At 44.8% G+C, this 23,817-nt stretch overlaps 1 protein-coding gene across 1 annotated transcript in view; it reads left to right on the forward strand.

The window, feature by feature from the left end:
- Positions 1–23,817, forward strand: part of col16a1 (collagen, type XVI, alpha 1) — a 414,952-nt gene that overhangs the window by 201,471 nt on the left and 189,664 nt on the right. Inside the window, exon 25 of the mRNA XM_063033604.1 lies at positions 15,248–15,292. Within this exon, the coding sequence (XP_062889674.1) occupies positions 15,248–15,292 (45 nt within the window). The remainder of the gene's footprint in view (positions 1–15,247; positions 15,293–23,817) is intronic.

Raw genomic sequence — 23,817 nt, forward strand, 5'->3', positions numbered from 1 at the left:
CTCTTCTTTAATCATCATAGTTTCCATAATTACCCTACTTGTTTCCCTTACCTTACACAATTCAATATCCTTCTCCTTAGTGAATACCGAAGAAAAGAAATTGTTCAAAATCTCCCCCGTCTCTTTTGACTCCACATATAGCCATCCTCTCTGATTCTTTAAGGGACCAATTTTATCCCTCACTATCCTTTTGCTATTAATCTAACTGTAGAAACCCTTTGGATTTATTTTCACCTTACTTGCCAAAGCAACCTCCTATCTTCTTTTAGCTATTCTAATTTCTTTCTTAAGATTCTTTTTACATTTTTTATATTCCTCGAGCACCTCATTTACTCCAAGCTGCCTATATATATTGTAGATCTCTCTCTTTTTCCGAACCAAGTTTCCAATATAGACAATAGGTGCAGAGTAGGCCATTTGGCCCTTCGAGCCAACAGCGCCATTCACTGTGATCATGGCTGATCATCCACTATCAGTATCCAGTTCCTGCCTTATCCCCATAATCTTTGATTCCACTATCTTTAAGAGCTCTATCCATCTCTTTTTTGAAAGCGTCCAGAGACTTGGCCTCCACAGCCTTCTGGGGCAGAGCATTCCATATATCCACCACTCTCTGGGTGAAAAAGTTTTTCCTCAACTCTGTTCTAAATGGCCTACCCCTAATTCTGAAACTGTGGCCTCTGGTTCTGGACTCACCCATCAGCGGGAACATGCTTCCTGCCTGCAGCGTGTCCAATCCCTTAATAATCTTATATGTTTCAATAAGATCCCCTCTCAGCCTTCTAAATTCCAGAGTATACAAGCCCAGTCGCTCCAATCTTTCGACATACGACAGTCCCGCCATCCCGGGAATTAAGCTTGTGAACCTATGCGGCACTCCCTCAATAGCAAGAATGTCCTTCCTCAAATTTGGAGACCAAAACTGCACACAGTACTCCAGGTGCGGTCTCACCAGGGCCCTGTACAGCTGCAGAAGGACCTCTTTGCTCTTATACTCAATTCCCCTTGTAACGAAGGCCAGCATGCCATTAGCTTTCTTCACTGCCTGCTGTACTTGCATGCTTGTTTTCAGTGACTGATGTACAAGAACACCTAGATCTCGTTGTGCTTCCCCTTTTCCTAACTTGACTCCATTTAGATAATAATCTGCCTTCCCATTCTTACCACCAAAGTGGATAACCTCACATTTATCCACATTAAACTGCATCTGCCATGCATCTGCCCACTCACCCAGCCTGCCCAAGTCACCCTGCATTCTCATAACATTCTCCTCACATTTCACATTTCACACTGCCACCCAGCTTTGTGACATCGGCAAATTTGCTAATGTTACTTTTAATTCCCTGATCTAAATCATTAATATATATTTTAAACAGCTGGGGTCCCAGCACTGAACGCTGCGGTACCCCACTGGTCACCGCCTGCCATTCCGAAAGGGACCCGTTAATCGGTACTCTTTGTTTTCTGTCAGCCAGCCAATTTTCAATCCATGTCAGTACTCTGCCCCCAATACCATGTGCCCTAATTTTGCCCACTAATCTCCTATGTGGGACTTTATCAAAGGCTTTCTGAAAGTCCAGGTACACTACATCCACTGGCTCCCCCTTGTCCATTTTCATAGTTACATCCTCAAAAAATTCCAGAAGATTAGTCGAGCACGATTTCCCCTTCGTAAATCCATGCTGGCTCGGACCAATCCTGTTACTACTATCCAGATGTGTCATAATTTCATCTTTTATAATTGACTCCAGCATCTTTCCCACCACCGACGTCAGGCTAACTGGTCTATAATTCAAGCAACACACATAAAAGTTGCTGGTGAACGCAGCAGGCCAGGCAGCACCTCTTCCTAGAGATGCTGCTGCTTGAATTTCCAGCATCTGCAGAATTCCGTTTGTTTGGTCTATCATTCCCTGTTTTCTCTCTTCCTCCCTTCTTGAAGAGAGGGACAACATTAGCCACCCTCCAATCCACTGGAACTGATCCTGAATCTATAGAACATTGGAAAATGATTGCCAATGCGTCCACGATTTCTAAAGCCACCTCCTTAAGTACCCTGGGATGCAGACCATCAGGTCCCAGGGACTTAACAGCCTTCAGTCCTAACAGCCTATCCAACACCATTTCCTGCCTAATATAAATTTCCTTCAATTCATCCATTACCCTAGATCCTTTGGCCACTATTACATCTGGGAGATTGTTTGTGTCTTCCCTAGTGAAGACAGATCCAAAGTACCTGTTCAGCTCGTCTGCCATTTCCTTGTTCCCCATAATAAATTCACCTGCTTCTGTCTTCAAGGGCCCAATTTTGGTCTTAACTAATTTTTTTCCTTTTCACATACCTAAAGAAGCTTTTACTATCCTCCTTTATATTCTTGGCCAGTTTACCTTCATACCTCATTTTTTCTCCGCGTATTACCTTTTTAGTTACCTTATGTTGCTCTTTAAAAGTTTGCCAATCCTCTGGCTTCCCATGCGTCTTTGCTATGTTATACTTCTTCTCTTTTATTTTTATACTGTCGATTACTTCCCTTGTCAGCCACGGCCTCCCCTTACTCCCCTTAGGATCTTTCTTCCTCTTTGGAACGAACTGATCCTGCACCTTCTGCATTATTCCCAGAAATACTTGCCATTGCTGTTCCACTGTCATCCCTGCTGGGGTATTGTTCCATTGAACTTTGGCCAGCCCTTTGTTCAACTTCCGAGTTTCCCTTCTCCTTCTCAAATTGTAGATTAAAACTTATCATATTATGGTCACTACCTCCTAATGGCTCCTTTACCTCGCGGTCCCTGATCAAATCCGGTTCATTGCACAACACTAAATCTAGAATTGCGTTCTCTCTGGTAGGCCCCAGTACAAGCTGTTCTGAGAATCCATCTTGGAGGGACTCCACAAACTCCCTTTCTTGGGGTCCAGTCTACCTGCATGTTGAAGTCCCCCATAACAACTGTAGCAATACCTTTGTAATATCCCTTGAAAACCATAGCTCTCTCAAACTTTTAACCTTTCCCTTCAACCTAACAGGAACATAAAGATTCTGTACCCTCAAAATACAAACCAGGAATCAACGGTTTACATAATGTCCCCAACACATACCTCCGTCACCTGTCGTATCTCATTCCCTACAGGAGATCCAACACTGCCCCTTCTCTAGTTGGTACCTCCATGTATTGCTGCAAAAACTATCCTGCACACATTTTACAAACTCCAAACCATCCAGCCCTTTTATAGAATGGGTTTCCCAGTCTATGTGTGGAAAATTAAAATCTCCCACAATCACAACCTTGTGCTTACTACAAATATCTGCTATCTCCTTACAAATTTGCTCCTCCAATTCTCACTCCCCGTGAGGTGGTCTTTAATACACCCCTATAAGCATCACTACACCTTTCCCATTCCTCAATTCCACCCAAATAGCCTCCCTAGATGAGTCCTCTAATCTATCCTGCCAAAGCACCGCTGTTATTATTTTCTCTGACAAGCATGCAACACCTCCCCCTCTTGCCCCTCTGATTCTATCACACCTGAAGCAATGGAATCCAGGAATATTTAGTTGCCCATCACACCCCTCCTGCAACCATGTTTCACTAATAGCTACAGCATCATTTTTCCAGGTACCAATCCATGCTCTAAGCCCATCCACCTTTCTTACAATGCTCCTAGCATTAAAATAGATGCATTTAAGAAACTCTCCACCTCTCTGTTTATCCCTAATGGTGCAAACAACTCTGTTATCTTTTTCTTCCTTCTCCCCTACATCTTCGGTCTGAGTACTCCCGTTCTCTGTCCCCTGCCTGTCCTCCCTCACATACTGTCTACTAGCTTTCTCTATTTGTGAACTAACCTCCTCTCTCCTAGTCTCTTCAATTTGATTCCCACCCCCCAGCCATTCTAGTTTAAAGTCTCCCCAGTAGCCTTCGCAAATCTCCCTGCCAGGATATTGGTCCCCCTAGGATTCAAGTGCAACCTGTCCTCTTTGTACAGGTCACACCTGCACAAAAAGAGGTCCCAATGATCCAGAAACTTGAACCCCTGCCCCCTGCTCCAATCCCTCAGCCACGCATTTATCCTCCACCTCATCGCATTCCTACTCTCACTGTCGCGTGGCACAGGCAGTAATCCTGAGATTACTACCTTTGCGGTCCTTCTTCTCAACTCGCTTCCTAACTCCCTATATTCTCCTTTCAGGACCTCTTCCTTTTTCCTACCACAACCTCTGGCTCCTCACCCTCCCACTTCAGGATACCTTGGATGCGATCAGAAACATCCCGGACCCTGGCACGAGGGAGGCAATCTATCATCGGGGTCAGATAGATAGATGGATAGATAGATATACTTTATTAATTCCGAGGGAAATTTGGTTTTGTTACAGCCACACCAACCAAGAATAGAGCATAAATATAGCAATACAAAAAAAAACAACAATCAAACAACAAAATGCAAACTATGCCAGATGGAAAATAAGTCTAAGATCAGTCTATTGGCTCAGGGTGTCTGACACTCCACGGGAGGAGCTGCACGTTCGATGGCCACAGGCAGGAACGATCTCCTGTGCTGCCAAGTGTTGTATCACAGTGGAATGTGGCTGAAGTCCAACAGTACAAAGTTCATTATCCGGTCTGCAAACACGTTCCCCGATCGTAATATACCCCGGATTGCACCATCCGTTGTTAATCAGATCAGTAAGCACCCAATTCCTTTACGCTTACCACTCTAGGTGCACTTCCGGTCAGCCGGAACGGTATTACCCACCGAACTCCTCTTCTCCAAAAGTCTCTGTTGTCTCGACCCGGTCCTCTTTCCTCGGCTTTGTGATCCCCCTCTGCATCCTCTGTGTGTTTTCCTCCAGATTTCAGCAGGGGTGTCTGCCGCTCTCTTCGCTAAGCCGGCCGGAATTTGCTGGTCCGTGGAATACACAATGCGACCTTGCTTCTGTCCCGCGTGTCGGGATGTAACCATTTCCAGCGCTAAAGAAAACCCAAATAAAACTCTCTCTACCAGCATGTTAGAGAGAGTGCAGCTTCGATGTGTTACCGTGAGGAAAAAAAAACAAAAAGTCATGTAAATTAAAAAGTAAGAAGAAGAAAGTAAGAATAGGTCGGAACGGCTGTACCAGGCTGCATGCACGACTGGCGCATGTGCACTCCTGACTGCGTCCACAGAATCGCCTATCTGACCCCCTAACTATCGAGTCCCCTATTACTACTGCCCTCCTCTTCCTTTCCCTACCCTTCTGAGCTACAGGGCTGGACTCTGTGCTGGAAGCATGGCCACTGTTGCTTCCCCCGGGTAAGCTGTCCTCCCCAACAGTACTCAAACAAGAGTGCTTATTGTCAAGGGGTACTTATCTGTACATGGTACTCCAGATGTAGTCTCCCCAATGCCCAGTGTAACTGAAGTGTAACCTTAATTCCCCTCATAATAAAGGAAATCGTTTAGTTATCTTTCTCAATTACTTGTCTCACCTGCATGTTTGCCTTTTATGAATGATACATCAGAATACAGGTCCCTCGGCGATTCATAACTCTGCAAACTCTTGCCTTTTGGGTCACCTGTTTGCTTTTTAATTTTTTTCTACCAAGTGGACATTTTCATATTCTGCCACGTTATACTTCACCTTCCAGATCTTTGCAAATTTCCTTTGCTTATCTATATTCCTTTGTAGCCTCATTATAGTCTTGGCAACTTCTCAGATTTATTTATCATATGTTCTTTGCAGCGTACTGTGAACTGTGTCATTTGTATTAACAACCAGCACAATCAAGGATGTGCTGGGGATAACTCACAAGTGTTACCACACATCACGGTGCCAACATTGCAGGCCCACAATGCTCAGCAGAACACAACAAGCAAGAAAATAGTAAAACGAGCCCCGATCATGACTCCCACCCACATGGACAATCTTCCAACTCTAGGACAGGCCTTCAGATCTCTCGTCTCCAGGCTTTGGCCATAGGGCTCAAACTTTCAGACTTCCAATTGACCATCAGGCTTTGATTTTAAGCATCGGTCATTGGACTAACTGATGAAGAGAACCCAAACTCCAGGGCTCAAGCTCTAAGCACACTGACTTACCTGCCCTCAAACATCACGCTCACGTAGACAGCTGATCCCTGGACCCACCGACCTGGGACAATCCGAAACCTAGACATGTCCTTCATCACACACTAATGTATCTGGCTGTGAGTGTCGGGTGGAGGTCTGGACATCGATTCAAAACCTGTTCCTGGCTTTGGATTCCTTTCCTACCTATCTTTATCTTATCAGCAAATTTACTGAATATACCCACAGAAACTTCATCCTCTTGTTGCATCTTATCAGCCAGCAAAAGAGCCACTTATATCTACTCCCCACTTCCATCCATCCATGCTATCTTGACCCCTGTGAACTCACTTTCAAGGTTCTCAATATTTATTGCTTAGTTATGTATTATTATTTCTTCTTTTTCTTTTGTATTTGAACACTTTGTTGTATTGTGCACATTGGTTGTTTGTCCATCCCGGTGTAGTCTTTCATTGATTCTATTGTATTTCGAGAATTTACTGACTTGCCTTCAAGAAAACGAATCTCAGTGTTCTATATGGTGACATATATGTACTTCAATAATAAATTTACTTTGAACATATTTTCTGTAACAACTTTTGATGCATCACCTTATCAAATGCCATAGAAATTACAGCACAGAAACAGGCCTTTTGGCCCTTCTTGGCTGTGCTGAACCATTTTCTGCCTAGTCCCACTGACCTGCACACGGACCATATCCCTCCATACACCTCCCATCCATGTATCTGTCCAATTTATTCTTAAACGTTAAAAAAGAACCCGCATTTACTACCTCGTCTGGCAGCTCATTCCATACTCCCACCACTCTCTGTGTGAAGAAACCCCCCTTAATCTTCCCTTTAAACTATTCCCCCCTCACCCTTAACCCATGTCCTCTGGTTTTTTTTCTCCCCTTGCCTCAGTGGAAAAAACCTGCTTGCATTCACTCTATCTATACCCATCATAATTTTATATACCTCTATCAAATCTCCCCTCATTCTTCTACGCTCCAGGGAATAAAGTCCTAACCTATTCAACCTTTCTCTGTAACTGAGATTCTCAAGTCCCGGCAACATCCTTGTAAACATTCTCTGCACTCTTTCAACCTTATTAATATCCTTCCTGTAATTTGGTGACCAAAACTGACCACAATACTCCAGATTCAGCCTCACCAATGCTTTGTACAACCTCATCATAACATTCTAGCTCTTATACTCAATACTTCGATTAATAAAGGCCAATGTACCAAAAGCTCTCTTTACGACCCTATCAACCTGTGATGCCACTTTTAGGGAATTTTGTATCTGTATTCCCAGATCCCTCTGTTCCACTGCACTCCTCAGTGCCTTACCATTAACCCTGTATGTTCTACCTTGGTTTGTCCTTCCAACGTGCAATACCTCACACTTGACTGCACTAAACTCTATCTGCCATTTTTCAGCCCATTTTTCCAGCTGGTCCAAGTCCCTCTGCAGGCTCTGAAAACTTTCCTGACTGTCTACTACACCTCCAATCTTTGTATCATCAGCAAATTTGCTGATCCAATTTACCACATTATCATCCAGATCATTGATATAGATGACAAATAGCAATGGACCCAGCACTGATCGCTGTGGCACACCACTAGTCACAGGCCTCCACTCGGAGAAGCAATTCTCTACCACCACTCTTTGGCTTTTTCCATTGAGCCAATGTTTGATCCAATTTACCACCTCTCCATGTATACCTAGCGACTGAATTTTCCTAACTAACCTCCAATGTGGGACCATGTCAAAGGCCTTACTGAAGTCCATGTAGACAATATCCACTGCCTTCCCTTCATCCACTTTCCTGGTAACCTCCTTGAAAAACTCCAACAGATTGGTCAAACATGACCTGCCACGCACAAAGCCATGTTGACTCTCCCTAAGAAGTCCCTGTCTATCCAAATGCTTGTAGATTCTGTCTCTTAGTACTCCCTCCAATAACTTACCTACTACCGACATTAAACTTATTGGCCTATAATTTCCCAGATTACTTTTCGATCCTTTTTTAAACAACGGAACAACATGAGCCACTCTCCAATCCTCCGGCACCTCACCTGTAGACAGCGACATTTTAAATATTTCTGCCAGGGCCCCTGCAATTTCAACACCAGTCTCCTTCAAGGTCCGAGAGAACACCCTGTCAGGTCCCGGGGATTTATCCACTTTAATTTTCCTCAGAACAGCAAGCACCTCCTCCTTTTCGATCTGTACAGTTTCCATGATCTCACTAATTGTTTCCCCTAATTCCATAGACTTCATGCCAGTTTCCTTAGTAAATACAGATGCAAAAAACCTATTTAATATCTCCCCCATTTCCTTTGGTTCCGCACATAGGCGACCACTCTGATCTTCAAGAGGACCAATTTTATTCCTTACAATACTTTTGCTCTTAATACACCTGTAAAAGCTCTTTGGATTATCCTTCACTTTGACTGCCAATGCAACCTCATGTCTTCTTTTAGCCCTCCTGATTTCTTTCTTAAGTATTTTCTTGCACTTCTTATACTCCTCAAGCACCTTATTTACTCCCTGCTTCCTATACATGTCATACAACTCCCTCTTCTTCTTTATCAGAGTTGCAATATCCCTTGAGAACCAAGGTTCTTTATTCCTATTCACTTTGCCTTTAATCCTGACAGGAACATACAAATTCTGCACTCTCAAAATTTCTCCTTTGAAGGCTTCCCACCTACCAATCACATCCTTGCCAGAGAACAACCTGTCCCAATCTACGCTTTTTAGATCCTTTCTCATTTCTTCAAATTTGGCCTTCTTCCAGTTAAGAACCTCAACCCTAGGACCAGATCTATCCTTGTCCATGATCAAGTTGAAACTAATGGTGTTATGATCACTGGAACCAAAGTGCTCCCCTACACAGACTTCCGTCACTTGTCCTAACTCGTTTCCTAACAGGAGATCCAATATTGCATCCCCTCTAGTTGGTCCCTCTATATATTGATTTAGAAAACTTTCCCGAAATCTAGAAATCTTCCTTTCTAGAAATCTAGGTACAGCACATTCTCCAGGTTCCCTTTGACTACAGAAATGTTACATTATAAAGGAAGTCAAGTATATTTTCCCTTGCACAAAGCCATGCTGATTTCCCCTGATAACCTTGAAGTTGAAATGTCCAGCTGTGACACCTTTGTCTTTCTTGAAAATCAAGAGGTTACATTGCAACTTTATAAAACTCTAGTTAGGCCACATTTGGAGTATTGCATACAATTTCTGCTTTGAAGGGTGAACACAACTACAGCTGTGAAGATCCCTGCTACATCTGATGACCCTGTGATCTTTGTCTCATAGGCCACTGTTAGGCTATCTTTAAAGAGAATGAACTCTCATAAGGTGGAAGGTCCTGATGGAGTACCTGGTAAGGCTCTGAAAACCTGTGCCAACCAACTAGCGGGAGTATTCAAGGACATTTTCAACCTCTCACTGCTACAGGCAGAAGTCCCCACTTGCTTCAGAAAGGCAACAATCATACCAGTGCCTAAGAAGAATAATGTGGGTTTCCTTAACGACTATTGCCCAGTAGCACACTCATCAACAGTGATGAAATGCTTTGAGAGGTTGGTCATGACCAGACTGAACTCCTGCCCCAGCAAGGAGCTGGACCCATTGCAATTTGCCTATCACCACAATAGGTCAATGGCAGACGCAATCTCAGTGGATCTCCACATGGCTTTAGACCACCTAGACAGCACAAGCACCTACGTCAGGATGCTGTTCATCGACTGTAGCTCAGCATTTAATACCATCATTCGCACAATCCAGATTGAGAAATTACAGAACCTGGGCCTCTGTATCTCCCTCTGCAATTGGATCCTCAACTTCCTAACTGGAAGACAACAATCTCTGCGGATTTGTGATAATACATCCTCCTCGCTGACGATCAACACTGGCGCACCTCAGGGGTGTGTGCCTAGCACACTGCTCTACTCTCTGTATACACATGACTGTCTGGCTAGGCATAGCTCAAATACCATCTATAAGTTTGATGATGATACAACCATTGTTGGTAGAATCTCAGGTGATGAGAGGACGTACAGGAGTGAGATATGCCAACTAGTGGAATGCTGCCGCAGCAACAACCTGGCACTCAACATCAGTAAGACAAAAGAGCTGATTGTGGACTTCAGGAAGGGTAAGGTGAAGGAACACATACCAATCCTCATAGTCATAGTCATAGTCATTCTTTATTGATCCTGAGGGAAATTGGTTTTCATTACAGTTGCACCATAAATAATTAAATAGTAATATGTAAATTATGCCAGGAAATAAGTCCAGGACCAGCCTATTGGCTCAGGGTGTCTGACCCTCCAAGGGAGGAGTTGTGAAGTTTGATGGCCACAGGCAGGAATGACTTCCTATGATGCTCTGTGTTGCATCTCGGTGGAATGAGTCTCTGGCTGAATGTACTCCTGTGCCCAACCAGTCCAGTATGTAGTGGATGGGAGACATTGTCCAAGGTGGCATGCAACTTGGACAGCATCCTCTTTTCAGACACCACCGTCAGAGAGTCCAGTTCCATCCCCACAACATCACTGGCCTTACGAATGAGTTTGTTGATTCTGTTGGTGTCTGCTACCCTCATAGAGGGATCAGAAGTGGAGAGAGTGAACAGCTTCAAGTTTCTGGGTGTCAAGATCTCTGAGATCTAACCTGGTCCTAACATATCGATGTAGCTATAAAGAAGGCAAGATAGCGGCTATACTTTATTAGGAGTTTGAAGAGATTTGGCATTTCAACAAATACACTCAAAAACTTCTATAGTTGTACTGTGGAGAGCATTCTGACAGGCTGCATCACTGTCTGGTATGGAGGGGCTCGTGCACAGGACCAAAAGAAGCTGCAGAAGGTCGTAAATCTAGTCAGCTTCATCTTGGGTACTAGCCTACAAAGTACCCAGAACATCTTCAGGGAGCGGTGTCTCAGAAAGGCAGCGTCCATTATTAATGACCTCCAGCACCCAGGGCATGTCCTTTTCTTACTGTTACTATCAGGTTGGAGGTGCAAAAGCCTGAAAACACACACTCATCGATTCAGGAATAGCTTCTTCCCCTCTGCCATCTGATTCCTAAATGGACATTGAATCTACCTTACTTTTTTTTAATATACAGTATTTCTGTTTTTGCACATTTTAAAAAATCTATTCAATATACATAATTGATTTACTTGTTTATTGATGATTATTTTATTTATTATTTTTTTTCTCTGCTAGATTATGTATTGCATTGAACTGCTGCTGTTAAGTTGACAAATTTCACGTCACATGCTGGTGATAAATCTGATTCTAATTCTGAGTTCTGGTCATTCCACTACAAGAAGGGTGTTGAGGCTTTGGAGAGGATGCAGAAGATGAAGGGAGATCTGTACAGGTTTATAAGATTATACAAGGCATCGATGGAGTGGAGAGAGAGTACTTGTTTCCCAGCGTTGAAATGTTTAATACCAGAGGGTATACATTAATGCTGAGAGAGGGTAGGTTCAAAGGGGTTATGAGAGGTAAGTTTTTTACTCAGAGTGGTGGATACCTGGAATGCACTGCCTGGTATGGTGGTAGAGAAAAATACATTGGAGGCTTTTAAGAGATGTTAAGATAAGCACATGAATGTGAGGAAGATGGAGGGATATGGACATTGTGTAGGTGGGAGGGATTAGTGGTTAAAGTGTTTTGATTTACTTTTTACCTGGTTTAGCACAACATTGTGGGCTGAAAGTTCCTGTGCTGTGCTGTTCTGGAACGTAGAAAACCTACAGCACAATACAGGCCCTTCGACCCACAAAGCTGTGCCGAACATGTCCTTACCTTAGAAATTACCGAGGGTTACCCATAGGCCTCTATTTTTCTGAGCTCCATGTACCTCTCCAGGAGTCTCTTAAAAGACCCTATCGTATCCACCTCCACCACCGTCGCCAGCAGCCCATTCCACGCACTCACCACTCTCTGCGTAAAAAAAAACTTCACCCTGACATCTCCTCTGTACCTGCTTCCAAGCGCCTTAAAACTGTACCATCTCATGCTAGCCATTTCAGCCCTGAGAAAAAGCCTCTGACTACCCACACGATCAATGCCTCTCATCATCTTATACATCTCTATCAGGTCATCTCTCATCCTCCGTCACTCCAAAGAGAAAAGGCTGAGTTCACTCCTTCATAAGGCATGCTCCCCAATCCAGCCAACATCCTTGTAAATCTCCTCTGCACCCTTTCTATGGCTTCCACATCCTTCCTGTAGTGAGGTGACCAGAACTGAGCATAGTACTCCAAGTGGGGTCTGACCAGGATCCTACATAGCTGCAACATTACTTCTTGGCTCCAAAACTCAATCCCATGACTGATGAAGGCCAATGTACCGTTTGTCTTCTTAACCACAGAGTCAACCTGTGCAGCTGCTTTGAGTGTCCTATGGACTCGGACCCCAAGATCCCTCTGATCCTCCACACTGCCAAGAGTCTTACCATATTCTGTCACCATATTTGACCTACCAAAATGAACCACCTCACACTTATCTGGGTTGAACTCCATCTGCCACTTCGCAGCCCAGTTTTGCATCCTATCAATATCCCGCTATAACCTCTGACAGCCCTCCACACTATCCACAGTACCTCCAATCTTTGTGTCATCAGCAAATTTACTAACCTATCCTTCCACTTCTTCATCTAGGTCATTTAGAAAAATCACGAAGAGCAGGGGTCCCAGAACAGATCCCTGAAGTACACCACTGGTGACTGAACTCCATGCAGAGTATGACCTGTCTACATCCACTCTTTGCCTTCTATGGGCAAGTCAGTTCTGGATCCACAAAGCAATGTCCCCTTGGATCCCATGCCTGCTTGGATCCCATGCCTCCTTACTTTCTCACTAAGCATTGCATGGGGTATCTTATGAAATGCCTTGCTGAAATCTATATACACTACATCTACTCCTCTACCTTCAATGTGTTTTGTCACATCCTCAAAAAAATTTATTCAGGCTTATAGGGCAGGACCTGCCTTTGACAAAGCCAGGCTGACTATTCCCAATCATATTATTTCTCTCCAAATGTTCATAAATCCCACCTCTCAGGATCTTAAATTAAATTACCAACCACTGAAGTAAGACTCACTGGTCTATAATTTCCTGGGCTATCTCTACACCCTTTCTTGAATAAAGGAACAACATCCACAACCCTCCAATCCTCTGGAACCTCTCCTGTCCCTAGTGATGATGCACTGATTGTTCTAATCAATGTTGTGGTGACAGAATATAACCTGTACAAAGAGCAGGAGTACTTCTTATAGCCAACTGATCATTGGGAAAAGTTTGTGCATTTCCTTCAATACCCATTAATCATAAAAACTGTATCCTGTTTGTAGAATTGTCTGTTTTCTATTCCAATGGACTGGCCAACTATCCTTCCTTGGGATCTTGCTTTTCATATATTATTTTCCATGTTTTGATCCATAAGAAGAGTAATTGTGTTTCATAGGATTGGGGAATAAGCAATTGGTGTTTCAGACTGAGATCCTTCATCAGGACTGGAAAGGAAGAGGGAGAAGCCAGAACAAGGCGTTCAGGAGGGGAAGGAATACAAGCCGGCAAGTGATGGAGCTTCCCTTGCTCTTACCTTCCACTCAATGAGCCTCAGAATCAAACCTGTTATTCTCTGTAACTTCTGCCATATTGAACGGGATCCCACTACTTAATATATCTTTCCTTTCCTCCCCACCTCCAATTTACACAGGGATCCTCCGTACTTGATCCCCTTGTCCACTCATCCCTCCCTACGAATCTCCTTCCTGGCACTTAACTCAGCAAGCAGACAAGTGTCACACCTGCCCCTACACCATGACCATATGACCATAAGACAGAGGAGCAGAATTAGGCTCTTTGGCCCATCGAATACTCAACCATTTAATCATGGCTGGTCCTTTTTCTCACCATCCTCAGCTCTACTCCCCGGCCTCCTCCCAATAACCTTTGACACCCTGTCCAATCAAGAAGCGATCAATCTCTGCCTTAAATACATCCAACGACCTGGCCTCCACAGCTGCCTGTGGTAACAAATTCCAGAAAAATTCACCATTCCTTGGCTGAAGAAATTTCCCACATCTCTTTTTTTAAACAGACACCCCTCTATCCTGAGACTGTTCCCTTTTGTTCTAGAATTCTCCCACCATGGAAAGCAACCTTTCCACATCTGCTCTGTCTAGGCCTTTCAACATTCAAAAGGTTTCAATGAGATCCCCCTCATCCTTCTAAATTCTAGCGAGTACAGACCCAGAGCCATAAAACGTTCCTTTCGTTCCTGGAATCATCCTTGTGAGCCTCCTCTGACTCTCTCCAATGCCAGCACATTCCCCCTCACCACCACCAATCCTTCCAAGTGAGGCAACTAACTTGCACTTTACTTGCAAGTCTGTCTGGTCATCCACTGCATTAGGCATTCCTGATTTGGCCTCCATTATATTAGTGAAGTGCAGCGTAGATTGGGAGATTGCTTCTTCAAGCATCTTTGCTCCGTCCACCAAAAAAGGCAGGATTTCCCAGTGGCCACCCATTTTATTTCAACTTCCCACTTCAATTCCAACGTATCAATCCACACTCAGGATGGAGGAGCAACACCTCATATTCCATCTAGGTAGCCTCGATGGCATGAACATCGATTTTTCTAACTTTTGGTAATTTCTCCCCCATCACCATTCTCTTTTTCCATTCCCCATTCTGGCTCCCCTCTTACCCCTTCTCTTCTCCCCACCTGCCTGTCACCTCCCTCTGATGCCCCTCCTCCTTCCCTTTCTCCTATGGTCCACTCTCTCTCATCGGATTCCTTCTTCCTTCACTCTTTACCGCTTCCAACTATCATCTCCCGGCTTCTCAGTTCACCCCCTACCTCAACAATTACCTTCCCCCTCTCCAGGTTTCATCTATCACTGGCCAGCTTCTATTCCTTCCACTCACCCCACGTTCTTATTCTGGCTGCTTCCCCCTTCCTTTCCAACCTGATGAAGGGTCTCGGGCTGAAACATCGACTGCTGGCGCTCCTCCAAAGATGCTGCTGGACCTGCTGAGTTCCTCCAGCATTTCCTGTTTGTCGCCCTGGATTTCCAGCACCTGCAGAAGCTCTTCTGTTTATTCATAGGATGTGACGTGTATCTCAGCTGTCATATCGATTCAAATTTTCTTTGTATAGGGTTTTCCCGGAAAGCCAGGACTGCGTGGGCCAAAGGGGGAGAAGGTAAGCCTGTTAGTTACATTTTCCTAAATGTTGCCTCAGTAAACAGACTGATTATTTTAAATATTATTGCGTGCTGCAGCAATGTTCACACATAAAATCTGGAAAAATGGAGCTCAAATCCCTGATAGAGGTAATGTTTCAAGAAGAGAAGGAGATGGTTACCACAAGCATGTTACATGGTGGTGCAGACTCAAGGGGCTGAGAGGCCTTATCCTGCTCTTATCTTGAATGTAACTTGGAGATGCTTTGGTCATGATGTTCCAAAACCGTTCATTAAAATATAACTACTGGGCTCACCCAGAAGTACGTACCCTATATCTCGTTGTCTCCCACTTTGTATCCAACTCCCTACTCTCCATACTGTGCACTTTCACCTTTGTTGACCTTGTGGTACTTTTATGAATGATCCCACTACCTCTATAATTAACATTATTCACTGCTTTTCCATCTGCTATAGTGGCTAGCATACCAAATTAGTCAGTTAGTCTTGGATCAATGTTCAAGTGATTAATCACTCTCCTAAGAAGCATCCAAGCTGCATTCCTTTGTCCCTATTAAACTAACAGGTCTTTCATTACCTGATTTATTTCCCTTGGATTGGAAAACTGCCTTTCTAAATCAAGGGTTATGAACTTTCTGACCAGGATTTCGCTTCTTCACATCTGAGTTAGGAGAGGAGAAGACCACTGGGCCACTCAAATCTGTACCACTGTGTAGTGATCCTTCCTCTCCACACCACAACCCCCCATCACCTTGCACTTCCTTGATTATCAAGCATATATCTTCATTTACCTTAACATTATCCAAGTATCTGCTCCATCACCCTTTCAGAAAGAGAGTTCCACAAATGCATGGCGCTTACAGAAAAACTTTGCCCTATTTGTCTTAAATACCTGACCCTTTAATTCTTAGTTATCTGATCTTGTTCTAGATTGTCCCAAAAGAGAAAATACCTTCTCCTCAGAATCTCATGTATTGCAATCAAGTCTCTTCTCTCTTCAAAACCCCAGTGGACACAAGCCTAGCCAATTATTCGTTCCTCATATTCTATGTGTTGGTCTCACAAACCTTCTCTAAACTACTTGCAACTTACTAATATCCAATACACAGGATTCCAGATTTCATCTCACCAGTGCCCTATGTAGTTGGTGCATAACCAGCTGATTTTACACAACATTAAGGAATTCTTAGTATGGAAACACTACCTGTTCACCTTTATCCCTAGGGCATGTCACTTAGAACAATACAGTACAACTCTTCTACAAGACACTCATAAACTAAACAAATGTGATTTCTCATATTCATTGATTCTTCTGTGTGTTCTGCTATTGTCAATAAAAGCTCTGAGCATTTTCTTATGGCTAATGTCAGCCAACTAGCCTGTAGTTCATTGTTTTCTGACCCCTCCCCACCTCTTTCTTGAATAAATCAGCTACATTTTCTCCACTAATATGTAATTCACTACTTTCCAATCCAATAGGCCCTTCCCTAAATTTAGGAAACTCGAGGAAACTTAAAAGGTCATCAACTATCTCAGCATCCTCTTATTTTGAGACCCCAGGATAAAGTCCCTAGTGGCCTGGAGACTTGCCACTCTGCAGTCCCAACAAGCAGTAGAGTCACAGCACCCTGGTGATTGCAATTTTTCTGAATTCCATCCTTCCAACATTCCTGTTCCTGATTTACCACTAATTAGGTTGTTTTACTTGTATCCTGTATGATGATGGCTGATGCAAAGTACCGGTGCAGTCTATCTGCCGTCCACTTTATTTCTTTAATAAGATTCAAGGTTGAAGATTGTTTAATGTCATTCCCTTTATACAAGTGTATAGGAGAATAAAATAATTGACGGGAAATAATGAAGCAGATTTGGAGTTGTAAGTGCAATGTTATCATTCATTTCAGGAGGTCCAGAATACAGAGCAGGGATGTGATGCTGAGGTTTTATAAGGCACTGGTGAAGCCTCACCTTGAGTATTGTGAACAGTTTTGGGCCCCACATCTTAGAAAAGATGTGCTGGCGTTGGAGAGGGTCCAGAGGAGGTTCACAAGGATGATTCTGGGAATGAAAGGGTTATCATACAAGGAATGTTTGATAGTTTTGTGTCTGTACTCGCTGGAATTTAGAAGGATGTGGGGGGCGGGCAGGGATCTCATTGAAATCTTTCAAATGTTAAAAGGCCTAGTCAGAGTAGATGTAGAAAGTATGTTTCCCATGGTGGGGGAGCCTAGGACAAGAGGACATAGCTTCAGGATAGAGGGGCATGGAATTTGTTGCTACATGCAGCTGTAGAGGCCAGGTCGTTGGGTGAATTTAAAGCAAAGATTGATAGGTTCTTGATTGGAGATGGCATCAAAGTTAGGGGGAGAAAGACGGGAAATGGGGTTGAGGAGGGGAAAAAAGGATCAGCCACAATTGGATGGCAGAGCAGACTCGATGGCCAAATGGCCTAATTCTGCTCCTATGTCTTATGGTCTGAGTGGAGTTAATTCCCTCACTCATGTTCTACAGTACCAACCCTCACTTTGCTAATTTGGTTTTTTAAAACCCATCTACACAAACTCTTACTGGTCGTTTCTACATTCCTGACCAGCTTTATCTTTTATACATTAAACTCATTTATTGCTTTTTTTCTTGCCTCCTTTAATACCGGGTTGAAGAGCATCAGGCTCTACATGAACTTCCACAGGTAATACCATCAGCTCCTCTGAGGTATTTCTCTGTCTTCACTCATATTGAACCAAGAAGCCAATCTCACAGTCACAAAGCCACTTGGAACAGAAACAGGCCCTCCAGCCCATCATATCTATACCAACCATCAAGTACCCATACTAATCTCATTTACCAAGGACTTGTAGTACAGCATTGTAAGTCCTTGTGATGCATGTGTTCACTGAGACTCTTCTTAAACCTGCCTCTGCAGTGTAGTACGACTTTAACTGTACTGTGATTGAGAAAATTCCTTCTCAAATCTCTAACCATTTACTGCTGACTTTCAAACTTGTACGTTTTTAACATAGACAAATATTTCTGATTATCCACCCGGTCAATGCCCCTCATAACTTTATACATATCTATCAATTCTCAAGGAAAACAAACACACGCCATCGATTCTCTCATCATGACTGAAACATTCTAACCAGACAACATCCCGCTGAATCCCCTCTGCACCCTCTCCAATGCAATCGCACCCTGCCTATAGTTTGATGAGCTGAATTGTGTGTATTACTTGTTACGTACCCCGTAACTGGGTTGCCAAACCAGCAGAAATGGATCACTCAGTTGGAGTCTGGAGTACTAGAACTAAGAAAGTTTTATTAAAGAAACAAGCAACACAGTAATCGAAAGGATAATAAATGCAACAATTCAACAATGATAACCACACATGTGCACAGAATTAAGATAACAGCATCAATCAAGCTCTATCGTTGTCTAGGGGCAAATGACCAATTTCAAAATGACTCAAAGTTCAGTCCAGTTAGTAGTTCAGTTCGCAGTAATCGTTGCCATGGCGATGGACAAGGTGGGGGAAGAGAGACAGAGAGAACAGGAACAACTCATCATTCAGAACGGCTTCACTCACAGACCAGCGGGATGGCTCACGAGCAACTTTTTGGGCGGGTCCTTGGTGATGTCACCTGAGGTCACCGACTGTGACCCCTCCTCCAGATGCGGTCGATCCTCTGCAGTGAACCCGGCACCCAGGCAAGGGCGGACACACACCGGGTTCCCGCTGATCGTACCTTTCCACCCTTGTTGTTGTCTGGCACTTCTCACCCACTCGTGAGAGGCGCACCGCTTCCAGGGTCTCGTTACCTCGGGTGGCGTGTGTGTCTGTCTTAGCGAACCTGGCCCTTTTTATCCCCCTGCTGGGGTATCGCCTGTCCATCACTTCAAACAGTTCAGGGTTCAAAGGGGGAGCCGCTCCAGACAGCTCTCTCTGTCCCACGTCCCTTCATTACACATCTCCAGACGCTGCTCCATTGTTCCTTATCTCTCCTTCCCCTGAGGGCAGGTGGCAGACCAACTGCTGATGCCACTGATGCTAGCCCAGGCCAGCAAACATCTTAATTTTATGTGTATTCTCGTAACACTTCCCCCCTTTAAGGATTTTTACCGGGAGGTAAAAATTACAAACATGACTACATTATCTGATACATACACAATATACATCTTTAACAGTTATTTAGCTAATACAGAGAATTTGAAGCTGTCAACACCTTGACAGACAGTCATCACATTTTCTGTTCCTTTTACACGTGTTAGTAATAATCCCTTAGACCAGGCTCCAACTCAGCAAACTTTATAGTGGCCAAAAACACTGATGAATTGCGACCAATGTAACCTCTCATTTGGTTTTGTCCCGGACCACAATAACAAGGGTCGTCCCATTCCGACTCAATTTTCTCTCGCAAGGGCTTAGTAGGAGGGGGACGGGTATTGACCGCAGAGTTATTGCAAAACTTCCTGCAGTACCCCACCATCTCCAAAAGCCTTCTGAGGGCCCTCTTGTCTGTCGGGGTTGGGAGGTCAGCGATTGCCTGCACTGTAGCTTGCATCACTGCCAGCTGCCCCTGTGTCACCACAATTCCCAGGTAAGTGACCCTTGTGTGGCCGAATTCATTTTTTTCAAGGTTCACTATCAAACTGGCTTCAGACAGCCGTATTAAATTGCCAATACACACCTCTGTGTTCATCAGCCCTTTAGTCACTGAATTACTCAAAAAATATGGGTGTTGTTTACTTGGCTACCCTATTGTAACCACAATCACCCAACGTCCCAGTTCTTTGCATTTCCTCGGGACAATCAAACACATAGGTGCGAGTCGTTTAATTACTCCTTCGGGGATTAAGGGAGAGACCTTATCAGTAGACCTGGCCAAAACAATAGCCTTCTCCCATCTGACCGATCCCATCCTAATCTTTTCAAAATGGTTCTTTTCTCTTAACAGGGGGCCCCTAGCTTCATTGATTTCCACGCTAACACCGACTAGGTTTGTTAGCATATCAAAAGCCGGTGACCGTCTCAGTTCGCGTCGGTCATGATCAATAACATTCTTCCCCCTGGGCAGCCGGTAAATCTCTTTCATGATTCCACCAACTGTTTCCTCCAGCACCGCAAAATGTCCACCGGGGGGTACCTCGTGGGCCATGTTAAAAACCTCATCCCCATAACTCTTTTGCACCACCCCCCATTCCTCATCTGCGGGTACTGTACTTGATTTCCCTTTCTTCCTTAGCACTTCCTCCCCCGCACAATAGCTTGTCAAGGCTGTGTCAGAGAGAGCGGTCTCGGCAAAAACCATCAGCCCCTCGTCTCGCTCCTGCGTCTGCACAAATTCTTTCCTGGCTACTGCTACGTCCGTCCCAGCTCCCTCACTACCTCTTATCTCACTACACCCTGTCTCATACAAGGTTGGCAGAAATGTTTCAGCCAAATTCACCATCGCGGGCGGGGCCTCCATGCTGACAGGCTGACCCGTCAATCTCACGACTGGGAACACGATTCCTCCGGCGATGTCATTACCGAGCAAGACTTCCACGTCTTTCATCGGTAATTCGGACCTCACCCCGATCGTGACTAGTCCAGAGACCAGGTTGCTCTGTAAATGTATCTGGTGCAAAGGGACTGACTCTGTCCCTTCCCCAACACCTTTGACCTCTACCTCCCCAGTCTGGGTCTCTGAGCTAAACTCTAATACACTCTTCAATATCAATGACTGACATGCTCCCGTGTCTCTCCAGATCCGCACTGGAACTGGTTTTAACCCCTCCTTCACTGACACCCATCCGGCCGAGATAAACCTCTCGCGCCCTTCCTGGACTTTTTCAGACCTGTCCTTCCCTAGCGGTTCGCTTAACAGCTCGATACAGCCATTCAAAATTTCCGCTTTTCCTTTCCCCGTCTCCTTCCTTGGGGCAAAGCACCTGGACGCAAAGTGTCCGACTTTCCCACAATTATAACAGACGACCCCAGGAGACTTCCTACCAGACTGCTCCCGGTCTACCTTATCCTTTTCACTAGTCCCCGGCTTACTTTCTGACTTTTCCGGCGGACTCTCCCCGCCGTCCTGACGACCCTTCTGGTAGCCTTTACTCGGGGCAACCTTCATTTTATGCGTCAACGCATACTCATCCGCTAACTTAGCAGTTGCGGCTAACGTGGCTGCCTCTTTCTCATCGAGGTAGGGTCTCATACCCTCAGGGACACAACCTTTAAACTGCTCAATCAGAATCAGCTGCAGCAGTCTGTCATAATCCCCCTCTACCCCTTTCGAGGCGCACCAACGCTCACAATATGTTTGCATCTCGCGAGCAAACTCCAAATACGTGCGGTCCCACCGCTTCCTCGCATTCCGGAACCTCTGCCGGTATGCCTCCGGGACCAACTCATAAATCCTGAGGATGGCCTCCTTCACCACCTCATACTTCTGGGCATCTTCCGCGGATAAAGCGGAGTAAGCTTGTTGGGCTTTCCCTTTCAGTACACTCTGAAGTAAAACAACCCACTTATCCCTCGGCCAGTCCTGACTTATAGCTACTTTTTCGAAGTGGAGAAAGTACCGATCCACGTCGGTATCATCAAATGGGGGAACCAGCCTAACCTCCTGGGTCGCCCGGAACCCTCCACCTTGGTTCGGCACGAGCCCCTGCTCGGCCCTTATCTTTAACTTCTCCAGCTCAAATTCCCTTTCCCTCTGTTTCTCCTCTCTCTCCAACTGTCTGTCCCTCTCTCTTTCTTCTCTCTCCAACTGTCTTTCTCTCTCTTGCCTTTCTACCTCTTTCTCTTTCTCCCGCCTTTCTAACTCTCTCTCTTTCTCCCGCCTTTCTAACTGCTTCTCTTCGTGTTCTAACTGCCGTACCCGGAACTCGTGCTCGAGTCTCAGTTTTTCAAGCTGTACCTGTACCGCGTCTCCAGCAGGTTTTTCAATAGACACCACCCCCAGCTCACCTTGGGGAAACACACCTTTAGATACATAGTGCTCTACAATAGCTCTGTGTATCTCCTCTCTCCTCATTGTCGACTTTACCTTAGCAAGATTCACCCGTTTGGCCACAGCTATCAATTCCGATTTCCTGGCATCCTCTAATGCCTCCAAGGTCGGTGCCTTTATAAATTCCTCAACCTCCATTTCTGCTGTTTGTCTTTTCTTTCTTTCGGGAATTTTAACCCAATCAATTTACTCCGTCCCAAATTTAGCGTTCAAAATCGCGGACGAGAACCCCACTTATGTTACGTACCCCATAACTGGGTTGCCAAACCAGCAGAAATGGATCACTCAGTTGGAGTCTGGAGTACTAGAACTAAGAAAGTTTTATTAAAGAAACAAGCAACACAGTAATCGAAAGGATAATAAATGCAACAATTCAACAATGATAACCACACATGTGCACAGAATTAAGATAACAGCATCAATCAAGCTCTATCGTTGTCTAGGGGCAAATGACCAATTTCAAAATGACTCAAAGTTCAGTCCAGTTAGTAGTTCAGTTCGCAGTAATCGTTGCCATGGCGATGGACAAGGTGGGGGAAGAGAGACAGAGAGAACAGGAACAACTCATCATTCAGAACGGCTTCACTCACAGACCAGCGGGATGGCTCACGAGCAACTTTTTGGGCGAGTCCTTGGTGATGTCACCTGAGGTCACCGACTGTGACCCCTCCTCCAGATGCGGTCGATCCTCTGCAGTGAACCCGGCACCCAGGCAAGGGCGGACACACACCGGGTTCCCGCTGATCGTACCTTTCCACCCTTGTCGTTGTCTGGCACTTCTCACCCACTCGTGAGAGGCGCACCGCTTCCAGGGTCTCGTTACCTCGGGTGGCGTGTGTGTCTGTCTTAGCGAACCTGGCCCTTTTTATCCCCCTGCTGGGGTATCGCCTGTCCATCACTTCAAACAGTTCAGGGTTCAAAGGGGGAGCCGCTCCAGACAGCTCTCTCTGTCCCACGTCCCTTCATTACACATCTCCAGACGCTGCTCCATTGTTCCTTATCTCTCCTTCCCCTGAGGGCAGGTGGCAGACCAACTGCTGATGCCACTGATGCTAGCCCAGACCAGCAAACATCTTAATTTTATGTGTATTCTCGTAACATACTCTAGTTGTTTCATGTTGTATAAAGTATTTATAATGTTTTATAAAGTATTACTATCACAATCTGCTTTTGTATTCTGTGCTCCAGCTAATGAGAGCCAGTACCATATTTGCCGCCTTCACCATCCATCTATCTGTGTTGTTGCCTTCAGGGATCAAAGGATTTGTACGCTAGGGTTCCTCTGTTCTTTAAAACTTCGCAAGGCACTCCATCACAGTGTGTCTTAAACCTTCTCCTCCTCCTCCTCCCAATGTGCATCTTTGCACAATGCTCTCATAATTTCTATTTTTCATTGTTATGAAACATAGAAAGCCTACAGCACAATACAGGCCCTTCAACCCACAAAGCTGTGCCAAACATGTCCTTACCTGAGAAATTACCTAGGGTTACCCATAGCGCTCCATTTTTCTGAGCTCCATATACCTGTC

This window comes from Mobula hypostoma, chromosome 26 (assembly GCF_963921235.1).
Source record: "Mobula hypostoma chromosome 26, sMobHyp1.1, whole genome shotgun sequence".
NCBI lineage: Eukaryota > Metazoa > Chordata > Chondrichthyes > Myliobatiformes > Myliobatidae > Mobula > Mobula hypostoma.